This window comes from Myotis davidii, unplaced genomic scaffold (genome assembly GCF_000327345.1).
Source record: "Myotis davidii unplaced genomic scaffold, ASM32734v1 scaffold268, whole genome shotgun sequence".
Classification (NCBI taxonomy): Eukaryota; Metazoa; Chordata; class Mammalia; order Chiroptera; family Vespertilionidae; genus Myotis; species Myotis davidii.
Genome location: NW_006383015.1, coordinates 6,150,867 through 6,163,922, shown reverse-complemented (window position 1 = coordinate 6,163,922; position 13,056 = coordinate 6,150,867). Strand labels below are relative to the sequence as shown.

Below are 13,056 nucleotides of genomic sequence, written 5' to 3'. Positions count from 1 at the left end.
GTTTAATAAACTTTGCCTTTATAATTATTCAAATTGTGTGCATACATTTTTGGGGACACTCCATAGTTATTGGCCATTTGATACCCGTTGGTGTGAAGTGCCCATTTAAGTATTTTGCCCACTTTTCTTTCAGGTTGCTTGCCTCTCATTGATTTATAGGAATTCTTTTTTTTTAATATATTTTATTGATTTTTTTTTACAGAGAGGAAGGGAGAGGGATAGAGAGCTAGAAACATCAATTCAGCTGCCTCCTGCACATCCGCTCACTGGGGATGTGCCCGCAACCCAGGTACATGCCCTTGACTGGAATCGAGCCTGGGACCCTTCAGTCCACAGGCTGACGCTCCATCCGCAGAGCTAAAGCAGCCAGGGCAAAATATATTTTTATTGATTTCAGAGAGGAAGGGAGAGGGAGAGAGAGAGAGAAACACCAGTGATGAGAGAGAATCAGTGATCGGCTGCCTCCTGCACACCCCCTACTGGGGATTGGGCCTGCAACCCGAGCATGTGCCCTTGACCAGAATCAAACCTGTGATCCCCTCAGTTAGCATGCCGACGCTCTATCCACTGAGCCAAACCAGCTAGGGCTATACTGAAATTTTTTAATGATAGAGTTCTCTTCTTTTGTGACAGCAGAAAGCACCAAATGAAATCCCCCCTAAAATTTTCCAAGAGGTCACAATATTCTGTCCTCTGCTGAGATCCCCCAGACCTGGAATATGCTTCCCCGTTTCTTCTGGGCCCGTGATTCTCAAAGTATGGTCTCGGGGCCAGCAGTACCAGCATCACCTGGAAATCTGTTAGAAATGCACACTCTGGGCCCCATCCAGACCTGCTGCATCAGAAACTCTGGAGTCGGGGCCCAGCAATCCAGTTTTAACAGGATCTCCAGGTGGTTCTGATACCTTAGAACGTTTGAGAACCATTATTCCAATGTATGGCAAGTGTTCAGCTGATATTTCTTTGAGAAAGTCTCTGACTTCTCTTGGGACTGAGATTTTCATTGCCATTACATTTGGTATAAAGAGGTTGAAGGTGGTGAATTTATTAACAGGAGGACTTTGTTTATTCACGTCTGATGTGTATCTGGCCACGTCAGGAGTAATGAATAAAGTTCAGATAAGGCTGGTAGATCATCCTCGTTCTCTAGTTTTGTGGACGTTTTCATAAAAGTTTTGAAAGTATTACATGCTCGTGCAAAATAAAATTTCCTCAACCTACAGGGGCAGGAAATTTACTTTCAATATCACCAGGGCTCTCTGACCTGTTTTTAAATAGTTGGAATTTTCTCTCTTTTTATAACTTTTGTGCTGATTACTAAAAACAATAAATGCTCTTTATAAAATAGAGAAGATAAAGAAAAACTTAAAGAAGAAAATAAAGATCACTTATAATCCTCCTTCCCACATGACCATTGTTTCCACTTCTTGAAGACCCTGGCACTCTGCCTTTTTTTTAAAAAAAGAAAAGTTGAATCATATCATATATTCAAGTTTGTTACCTACCTTTTTCATTTAAGACTAAGAACACCACGGATATTTTTTTTCCATGTAGCTACATTTAGTGGTATAGCATTTAAAAAACAGCTGCATAATATTCTGTTGTATACACATGCCATAATTCACCTAACTAACCCCATTATGAGTAATTTAAGTTGTTTCAAATTTTCCACTGTTATAAGAAACCTTGCAGTGGACATTCTTGTATATACACCTTTGTACATTTGTCCAACTCTTAAGATAAATTCCTAGTTACGAACTCCCTGGGGAAAAAGTATATTTATATATTTTTAGGATTTCTATGTATATTACCCAATTTCTCTGAAGGAAGGTTATACCACTTACCTCCCCTCCACCAGTTGAAATGACCCATTTTCCTCCCCGTTCCCCATGGCGATGAGGCATTTTCTGACCGTGTGGCATCTCCCCACAGGTGTACTCTGATTATGAAAGCAACCCCCAGTTGCGCCAAGCCATCGAGTTTGCCTGCCACCAGTTCTACATTCTCCACCGGAAGCCCTTTGTGCTCCAGCTGTTTGCTAGTGTGGCCCCGCTGCTGGAGTTCCCGGTGAGTAAACTCTGGAAATCAACGAAGATCGAGCAAATGAGAAAAGCTCTTTATTCACAGCTTGCTGCTTGGAGGGCATCACCCACCATCACTCAGGTTTTGGCAGAGACTCAAAGGCAGACAGAGGGGAGAGAAAACTTTATAGGGAGAGGAGGGAAGGCTTCGGGTATGTTCTGATTGGAGGCTGTTGGCCTGGCGAAGCTGTCAGTGGGCGGAGTAGACACAGGGCATCCTATGTGATTGGTTAGTGGTGCATATTTGGTTTTCTCCGATTGGTCTTAAATTGGGAGCGGAGACAAGGATTAGCTATTAATCAAGTCCTGTCTGTTTGGGGGTTTATGGGTACAGGGGTTATTGTTTGGTTTCCACTAGAGCTAGTACCCTGATTTCCAACAAGTCTGATGGATTGCATGCTGGTGTCTGTGGACAGTGGGTTTGGGTTGGTTTCCTGGGCAGGTTACTGCAGTTTGGGGATCAGCAGTTCTATTGTTATGTATGGCCTGGCCATTGATCTTTGTATAATCAGTCTCTCAGCTCTCTTTCTTCAACCAGTGGGATAGGAATGCCATATATCATTTCTCTTTCCACAAGAAACTCGTTTCTGTTCAACATTTCTCTTCAACCCTCACCTCAGCCCCTAGATATAAATAGGCCAACTCTGCAGTTTTTTCATACTCATGAAAGGATGGAAAATATAAAATTATAAAAGGAAGAGTTCCTGATTCTACTTCCTTTCTATTCTCTGGCACTTACCTGACTTATTCTTTTTCTCCAGCGCATTTATATAGATCACATCCCTTACACATCTTTGTTTAAGTGATATGGATCTCACCACACCCACAAGAGAATTAAGCTCCATTAAAGCAAGACCCTGGTCTTTTTTTTGGTTTGTTTTTAGCTGTTGTTTTGAATGAATAGGTTTTTTTTTTGCTCTTGTTTTGTTTTTGCTTTTGTTTTGCACCTTAGTGCACAGAATGGTGACTAGCACAGAGTAGGAATTTAATAAGGAATTGTTATTTTAATAAAGGAATCAAATGAATAAGACAGATTTGAGATGCTGCGTATCTCCATTTTGGAGCTATGTTAGCAAATAAGATTTATAAAATTCCCAGAGCTATTAAATATGTTACCCCAAACGTAGTTGCACTGTTCAATTAACCCATTACAAATTTGCCTTTGCAAATGCTGAATCCTACAATTGCAGATGAGAGGGGCCATTGGCATGATGTTTTCCAGCAGTTGACATTATACTGTATTTTTATGAGTTTCCACAAATATCTCTTTTGTACTAGGTTAGCATTAAAACTCAAGTGTTCCACTCCATAGACACACAGCAGCATTGTTCGGTGCAGAATCATGTACACTGAATACGGTTCAATGTTGTGATTGTTATCAACAGTAGTGTTTATGAAATTTGGATTTCTGGTCAAACCGTATTCGTACTGAGGTGGAATTAAATAAACTAAAATTGCCTTTCTTTACACAGGATGCTGCCAATACTGGGTCCAGCAAAGGTGTGTCAGCTCAGTGCCTGTTTGACTTGCTGCAGTCCCTGGAGGGCGAGACCACGGACATCTTAGATATCTTAGAGCTGGTCAAGGCTGAGAAGCCGCTTAAGTCTTTAGGTAGAAGCAAAATTCATCTTGACATTTTTTTTCCTCTTTGTAATTTTTCTTAAAATAATAACTCTATGTTGAATATTTTGAACTAACTCAAAACAGCAAAAATAAATGGAACAGTGGTGTAAATTGAATGAGTACATTTTCCTATCGCCTGTTTTTCTTACGTTTCTTGTCAATCCTAAAGAGTAAGAAATTCTCTGCCATGAAAATTGTATCATAATGATGCTGAGTGAACCACTATTCGAGCACTGTACTTCTCAGAAAATGGGGTGTTCCTAGGCAATTCTAAGGGAATAACCCCCCCAAAAGGGCCTTTTATTATCCTGTTTGTCAGAAGGCATGTCTGACTTTAGGCCATCCAAACATATCTTCTAGGAAGTGAGCTTTTTAAAAAACTTCTCCCAAAAAGCACTTTTATTTGTCATCTTATTATTTAAAAGTTTTTTTAAAAAAACCAATAGACTTTTTAGTCACTTTAGATGAAGAAATTAATAGTGCTCTCAGTTTAGGAATAAAGTCTGATGAAAAAATGGCTGCAAAAGCTAACTGGAAAGAAAATGTTAGGAGTGATAAGCTGTTCTTATTTCCTGGCAGAATCCACTCTGATTATGCGCTTTTCGCCTTCTGTTCCTTCAGATTTCTGCTATGGAAATGAAGACCTGACTTTCTCCATAAGCGAGGCCATTAAGCTCTGTGTCACGGTGGTGGCATATGCTCCGGAATCGTTCAGAAGGTAACTGCAGACCTTTACTCGGTGATAAGTAAATATGGCAAAGGAAATAAAATTGAATGCGTACAGGGGTTATGTTTGCTGATATCAGCCTGTAACCTTCTGCCAGGTAAGTTTTCAAAAACTAAATTTGGGAAACTAGTCATAGCCGAGGTTCTGGAAAAAATAGTAAATCTTCATTAATTTGGAATTCCCTAATTTAGAATTTGTGCAGCAGCTTAGATGTTTAGTCTTGTTTAGAGACTATGTTCACATCTAATAAATTAACAGCAAATATAATTTTAGAATAGACATTTAATCTATTTAATAAAACTCCTTTCAAGAAGCAATGAAGCCCTAGCCAGTCTCCTCCGTGATTAGAACGTTAACCCGTGGAATGAAGGGTCCCCCCGGGTTCGATTCTGGTCAGGAGCATATATCTCAGTTGCAGCCTGGATCCCCAATCTGCGGGAAGCAGCCAATCAATGTGTCTCTTGATATTTCTCTCTGTCTCTCCTCCTCCTCCTCTCTCTAAAAATCAGTGGAAAAAATATCCTCAGGTGAGGATTAACAACAACAAAAAAAGAAGCAATGACAACTGTCACATTAAGAGCAAGAATATAAAATCTCTGGTCATCATTTCTACCAGTTTTCCCAAGTCAAATTTCGGTGTTTGTCTTCCTTCCTCCATGCTTTTAAATATGATACAACCAACAGAAGTAGGGTGTGAAATATGACCTGGTTTTCTTTCTGTTGGCATAGTCTTCAGATGCTGATGGTCCTGGAAGCTTTAGTCCCATGTTACCTACAGAAGCTAAAGAGACAGACATCACAGGTGGAGACAGTACCTGCTGCCCGAGAGGAGATTGCTGCCACGGCTGCTCTTGCGACATCCCTCCAGGCCCTTCTCTACAGTGTAGAGGTCCTCACCAGGTAATCCCATCAGCAGAAATATCCACAGCCTTGCCCTAGCCAGTTTGGCTCAGTGGATAGAGCTTCGGCCTGCGGACTGGTGTCCCAGGTTCTATTCTGGTCAAGGGCACAAGGCCGGGTTTCAGGCTCCATCTCCAGTAGGGAGCATGCAGGAGGCAGCCGATCAATGATTCTCTTTCATCACTGATGTTTCTCTCTCTCTCTCTCTCTCTCTCTCTCTCTCCCTCTCCCTCTCCCTCTCTCTTCCTCTCTGAAATCCATAAAAATATATTTAAAGAAAAGAAATATCCACAACCTTAAATTATACGTATCTACCAAAAAGATGAAAAAAAAATGTGATAGCTAAAAAATTTCTGAAACCAATCTTTATTTATATCTGCTCAAATTCAGTCCTTACGGCTTAAAACTGCAAATATCCCTAAGTTGTTTGGGTAAATAGTGCTAAGCACTATTACTATTGTTGTTGTTGTTGTACCATGATTGCTAAACACACATTTGCCTGTAGTTTGATGAGCATCTCTGGCAGTTTTAACCAATGCTAAACAAATCTTTTGTAAAAGGGCCAATTTAGTGAATATGAAAATGTGATCAACATTTTTATTGGCTCTTATTTTATGAAAATGTCTGCAATTCCAACTAAGCATTCTTTTATTATTTTACTATTTATAATGAGTTGTTTTTACTATAACTTTTAAAACTACATAACAAACATAATCTGCAAAATTTTATTCTAATGCCATAATTAACAAATTCTCTATGGGACAAGACTCAGTAGTGCTGAGAGAAGGGGCTGAAAGATTTGGGACTTAAAAGGTAAATTGTCATCAGAGTTCAGCCCTAAACAAAGTTGCAAGAAATTAGTATATCACAAGATTCTTGGGTGCAGAAGGCATTGAAAGACTGGTAAGGGGGGAGGGGCGGGAGGGATTGGAACAGAGACAGAAGATTGAGTGAGAGGAGTGGGGAAGGTAGATGCAGAACACTCTATAAAAGATTGACTTTCCTTCTCCACTGCCACCTAAAATTAGATGGAAGGGGATATTCTTCCCCGGACTGGAGATGGGAAACCTTCTTCCTGGCTTGGTATCTTTGCTCCTCCATCCCATTTGGCCACATCCTTAGCCTAAAATTCTATGATTTGCCCCCACCGAAAGGCACCAACTTCCCAGCCCCATCTTGCTCTGTTGATGACAGAGCTAGCCGAAATCCCTCAGTCCTGGGAGGACTTTTCCACATGCACCAGCCAGTGAGAGAGGGAGTGAGATTGTGACTAATTAAGTCAATATATGTGTAGGTTCTTATCATGAGATACATCGGCAACCTAAGCAAACAGAACATAACTCAAAAGCCTTGGGTGGGTTATCACTGCCGAAGTGCTCATATGCATCTAAACTGAGGAAATGGGGAGCAGTGGAGCAGAGAACCATGGCAAACTGCCAAGTCCAACGGGCAATAGTCCTAAGGTTTTTGGTGATGGTTTCAGAAAAATCCCAGGGGGAAGAACATCTGAAGAAGAAATATCAGACTTACACTCTTCTTTCCGCGCCATGTGGCTATGGCACCAGCGCCTCTCTGCCAGTAGAAGAGAGAGGCGCAGTCAGCTTTCCCCAAGTGACATTTTAGTTGTTTCTCCTTATCTTCTGCAATAGTGGTGCTTTCCTCCTTTCTAGTCTCTTTGGTAAGGCAATTAAATTACTGATTCACCCGAAATGAACATTGACTTACCCAAAATTCCACGAAGAATTATGGATGGAAGTCTGACATTTAAAATTCTATGACTTTAAATATCCCGGTGCATTTAATAATTTTTGCTGGAGTGTAAAACCAGCCTCATTGATTGGTTATAATTATTCACACACACAAAAATGGCTTTGTTGTTTTGACAAAAAGAAGATAATAAGAACCTCATTTCATTTCCACACTCTTAATTTCTTTACTCATGAAAAAAATTAAGTTATAGAGCTGGTAACACATCAACAAGTATATGACAATTGTAATAGCACTAGTTTCCTATTGTTGTGTAACGCATTACTAGAGGCTGAGGACAAAACACATGCATTATGTCATATTTCTGAAGGCCAGAAGTCAGGGCGGGCTCAGCTGTTCTCTTTGCTCAGGGTCTCACAAGGCCAAAGTCAAGATGTCAGTCAGTCTGGGTTCTCATCTGAAGGTTCTGGGGGCAGAATCCACACCAGGCAGCTTTAGGTCTGAGATCCCTTTGGTTTTCTGCCTGCCGGCCCCTCTCTGCTTTAAGAAGTCACTGCATTTTTCTCACCTGGCCCCCTCTGTGCTCCCACCAGCAAGGGCACCATGCATCCTCCTGCGTCGGATCTTTCTGCCAGAGAAAACTCTGCTGTTTAAGGCTGGTGTGGTGAGAATAGGCCTGCCAGATAACAACCTCCTTTTGGTCATATAAGGCAACATAGTCACTGGAGTAACACTCAGAGTGAGTCTTTAAATGTTGCTTCTCATTTTTAAATCCTGCCTCTCACAACAAAGGCCCAGGAGGAGAAGGTCTGGGTGATTACTGAAAGGCTCCTCACTTCTGGCCACGCCCAGCATGCGGAAAATTAGCATCAGAACAGCAAGCCTTAACCAGTTCCCACAAGAAATTGTTTTTGAAAAGCTGCGCCATCCCGTCCATGTCTAGAAATCTCCTTTCATTCTTTGGTAGTTCCTCACAAAAATAGAGTGGTTAATTATGATGTTGGTGGCCAAAATGGTATATACATTTTTACTTTTTACTTATTATGTATAATGGTTAACGTCCTGGTACCTGTAGAATTGAAAAATGTGCTCTTAACTCTTGATTAATACAGACTTAGAAGCCTGATTTCATACATGTCTGGTTTGAGGAGTCAGTTTATTACTCAGAACCAAGTGGAAAAACTTTTTTTATTGTTGACACTATTACAGATGTTCCTCATTTCAAGTGGAAGAACTTAAATCATGGTGAGCTTACAGATCCTTGGGAAGTAATGTGCCTTTTAAAGTGTCTCTCAGAACAAAGACAGCAAAAGGGTGTGACAGAAGAGCCCAAAGCTAGATAGCCTCTTTGAGACTCTAACCTAAAACTTATGTGAGCTTCAGTAACTTGAAGATTTCATAAATGTTTCCACTTCTGTTGTTGCTGTTGTTTTGTTGTGGTGGTTACTGTCCTTGCAGGCCCATGACAGCCCCACAGATGAGCAGGTGTGACCAAGGTCATAAAGGCGCCACCACAGCCAATCACACCATGTCGTCTGGGGTGAACACCAGGTAATTCACTAGCTTTATTCTTCCATGGTATCTCCATTTCATACAACCTGAATCTCCACTTGGGCATGAGAGGAATCCTGAAAATAGTCAATGTTAAGTGCAAAAATCTCCTTCCAAGGAAATAAAAAAGGAAGGTGAGAGTTTAGAGTTCAGGAAAATACTAAGGCTTCATTTGAGATAAACAAAGAGATACCCAAGCCCCCTTTCATACATTGGTATCTGTGTCAGTGTATTTGCATGAACATGAAGATGTTCTCTGCCTCCTGGGTGGTCTTTGAACTATTCCAGTGTTGTTTCATTTCCAAAAAAAAAAGGCAAATAAAACAATAATCATCCGGAGGTGGTTCCTCATTCCGGGGCAGGTATGCAGAGTCGGTTTTCTTTCATCTGGACAGATTTCCACAGATATTTTATCCAAACTGACCTAGGTCCTTCAGTGATGCTTTCAGGGTCATTGACGTAATCGCCTTCCCTGTTTTGGTGTAACTCAGACACTGGCTCTCCTAGTTAATACTTTGCCTGCATCATACTGTCTGTGTTAACCTCTAAATAGTCTAACACACACACACACACACACACACACACACACACACGAGTTTAATAAGCTTCTTCCTCCAAGGAAAAATTAAAACAGGGCAAACCCAAAATCAGTTTGAGAGAAAGTTCTTTCTTCTTAGTATGAAATAGTGAGCAGGACCTCTTAAGGAGAAACTAATTTTCCAGTCTCTCTGAAGCACATTTTTAAGTGTGTATTATTATTTTATGTGAAGTTAATTTTCTGCTCGTCATATATATTTACTAGAGGCCAAGTGCATGAATTCATGCGAAAGTGGGGTCTGGCCGGCCTGGCCCCAATCCCCAATCGGCAGATGGGAGCCGGGCCTATCAGGAGGAGGAGATGGCAGGAGGTTGGCCGGCCTGCTGTCCTGATCAGGCGATCAGGGCCAGGCTGGCTGGGGGGAGGGGCCACAGTTGATTGGCCTGTAAGCCCCGCCCCCAAATGGGGTGGGGGGACTGATCAGGGGCAGAGCTGGCTGAGGGGAGGGGCTGCGGGCCCAACAGGGTGGTGGGGGCCCATCGTGGGTGGGGCTGGCTGGGGGGGGGGGACGCTGGCCACAGTGGACATCATAGTTCAGGTTGTTATTGTGTTCCAGTTGCTGGCTTTTTATATATACAGATATTAAAAATAAAACAAATTCCAACCTGAACTATAAGTTACCACATATGATGATGAACTCATGCCTCAATTTCTTATATTGAGAAAAAATGATTATACTCTAAGTTATACTTAGGGGCTAGGTTCAACTACTGGATATAAGGCCTATGGGAAAAGATGGTTTCTAAAGTCCTACAAAGCAATAATTTCCACAAATGAGAGGAAGTCAGCCATATTTCTTCCTCTGATCATCTTCAAAGCATGTGGTATTAAAACTGTAACTTAGATTCACTCTACTTTCAAAGTTTTTAGAAAAATTTCCTTATTGACCACATTTCTTGACTTTGGATGCGTTTTTATAATATCTATCTTTCCATGGATTTTATGCCAATGGAACAGCTTTCAAAGCAGCTATAATTGCACCATATGTGGCAGCAAATGAAAGATCAAGATTTTATATTTTAGGATTTGTATGGGTGTATTTGTGAGTTTGTCAAAATGTATAGTTTTAATGGCTTCTCCTAAGAAAAAGTCCATAAGAAGCCCTATCATAGGCCTCTGTTCTTGCTCTGATAGTAACGCGACTGTGTTTCTGACTCCCAGGTACCAGGAGCAAAGCGCCAAACTGCACTTTATCAGGTACAGAAAGACAGCCCTAATTCCGTACCCATTCTGACGTCTTATGGTGATTGCCTTTGAGCTGGGTTATGATTCTGTTAGATTTCATATGATTATCACATGGCACCGTTTTTCTGGGTAAATCCTCAGGAATTGCTAATGTAAAGCACCACTACAATTTGGGATGATAATTCCTTCTAGGATGATAAACTTTGAGATGTGGGTTTCTCCAAGCCCCGTCTTGATTCATTAGCTGTTATATATGGAATCTTACCTTTTTCTTCCATGGGATGCTCTCCTCTCAGAGTTGCCGTACACACACCTTCCCAGGCCCCCAGTTAACCTTTTGTAATTTCCCAGGGAAAACCTTCACTTGCTGGAGGAGGGGCAAGGCCTGCCCAGAGAGGAGCTGGATGAGCGAATTGCCCGGGAGGAGTTCAGAAGACCTCGGGAGTCCCTGCTGAATATTTGCACTGAGTTCTACAAGCACTGCGGGCCAAGGCTGAAGATCTTGCAAAACCTGGCTGGGGAGCCTCGGGTCACGGCCCTGGAGTTGCTGGATGTGAAGTCCCACATGAGGTACTGTTCTCACTGTTCTTACCCAGAGCACAGATGTAACAGGCAGTGTCTGGGGTGGGGCGGCAGGGGTGGTCCCTAGATAAGAATTTGGGATACTCTGAATGATGTTTCCAGTGGTTTGATGCATACCATTGCAGGACCCTGGGGGATAATGTATATTAAATTCCTCAAAAAGAATCTAAGAATCTCAGGATGGACCCGGGGGGGGGGTGTTGGGGGGCAATATTCAGAAAAGCACAGCCTTCACTGCTTAGGCTCAGTGGATAAAGCGTGGACCTATATACTGAAGGATCCTGGGTTTGATTCTGATCAAAGGCACATACTTCAGGCTCAATCCCCTGCCCTTGTCAGGAGGCAACCAGTGGATGTATGTCTCTCTCACATCGATGTTTCTCTCTCTGTGTCTCTCCCTCTCCCTTCTACGCTCTCCAAAAATCAATGGGGAAAAGATGTCATTGTTTGAGGATTAACAAAAATAAAAAATAAAAATAATAAAAATTCTGTACAGAGGCCGAAACCGGTTTGGCTCAGTGAATAGAGCGTCGGCCTGCGGACTGGGGGGTCCCGGGTTTGATTCTGGTCGGGGGCATGTGCCTTGGTTGCGGGCACATCCCCTGTGGGGAGTGTGCAGGAGGCGGCTGATCAATGTCTCTCTCTCTCTCTCATCGATGTTTCTGACTCTCTGTCTCTCTCCCTTCCTCTCTGTGGAAAATCAATAAAATATATTTTATAAAAAGAAAAAAAAAATTCTATACAGAGGCCACTGACCATTTCAAAATTTTTACTCCTGCCTGGCCAGCATGGCTCAGTGGTTGAGTGTCAGCTTATGAAACAGGAGGTCACAGTTCAATTCCTGGTCAGGGCACATGCCCAGGTTGTGGGCTCAATCCCCAGTGTGGACCGTGCAGGAGGCAGCCCATCAATTATTCTCTCTCATCGTTGATGTTTGTATCTCTCTCCCCCTCTCTGAAATCAATAAACATATTTTTAAAACATTTTTACTCCTGCTATGCCAGCGAGAGGCCCTAGAATTGCATCTCTGTGCACTCATATTTCATTCTTCTGGTGGAGATGCTGTCTCAGTCATTGCTCAGATCATAAAGGCTGTAGTACATTTTCAGATTCCTAAAAGGAGCCTGATTCCAAAGGATCTTCTACTCAGATTTGCAATGGTGGTAAAGGTTCATAAAAATTCCTGGAAAGGGAAATTTCCGTAGATAGCAAAATATTTACCTGGAAAGTTTAGTATATCTATAAAGCTAAAGCTAGAGTTGGATTCTAGTCATTTAGAAATAATATTGCAGTTTGGCAAACACACCAGCTTTCTAATTATTGGCTTTTTTTTTCTTATAATTATCCCTTGAAAATTTTAGAACGTACCAAGTGAGGGAATATGAGAGTCCAAAAATGTATAGAGAACACAGGCTCTTTCTCTTCCAGGTTAATTTCACAGTCTGAATTGTTGACACTCATCCCCTCTCCTTTCACCCCCAGAACTCCAGAGCTTCATGCGTGTTCACTCTCCCCACTGTGCACTAATGGGGAAGAGTTTACCTCACACTGAGAATTTCAGCTCCTAGCTGAGAAAGGGGAGGACAGAAGTGTTAAGATCCTGTTGCCATAGCAACCCAGCACTCCATGTAATCCATCCCCCTTCCTTTGGCTAGCCAAGCCCAGTAATTCTGTGAACAGAGCAACACCACATTCCCAGTCAGAGAATCACTACTACCAACAGTCATTTTGTGGGAGAAAGGGGAAAACAGTCCTAGAAAATGGGAGAGAATCAGAGAGGGAGGAAGGGAGGGAGGGAGGGAGGGAGTGAGGATAGGTTTATTGGTGTGTATTTTTGAGAGAGAGAGAGAGAGAGAGAGAGAGAGAGAGAGAGAATGATTGTGGTAGTAACTGTGGGATAAATTGACCATCTCTATACCTACACTTAAGGCATTTGCAAAGGGAAAGGATGAGTCAGAGAGAGCTGGAGCTCCCTCTAGAGGCAACCCGTATTAAAGGTTAAATGAGCTAGCTCTAGTTTGGATCAGTGGATAGAGCCTCAGCCTGCAGACTGAAGGGTCCCGGGTTCAGTTATGGTCAAGGGCCCATGCCCAGATTGCAGA

At 42.1% G+C, this 13,056-nt stretch overlaps 1 protein-coding gene across 1 annotated transcript in view; it reads left to right on the top strand.

The window, feature by feature from the left end:
• The window catches only part of UNC80 (unc-80 homolog, NALCN activator), a 207,940-nt gene that overhangs the window by 157,311 nt on the left and 37,573 nt on the right, over positions 1–13,056 (top strand). Inside the window, exons 42-48 of the mRNA XM_015558108.1 lie at positions 1,933–2,067; positions 3,554–3,692; positions 4,326–4,422; positions 5,161–5,331; positions 8,497–8,589; positions 10,349–10,384; positions 10,724–10,942. Of these exons, the coding sequence (XP_015413594.1) occupies positions 1,933–2,067; positions 3,554–3,692; positions 4,326–4,422; positions 5,161–5,331; positions 8,497–8,589; positions 10,349–10,384; positions 10,724–10,942 (890 nt within the window). The remainder of the gene's footprint in view (positions 1–1,932; positions 2,068–3,553; positions 3,693–4,325; positions 4,423–5,160; positions 5,332–8,496; positions 8,590–10,348; positions 10,385–10,723; positions 10,943–13,056) is intronic.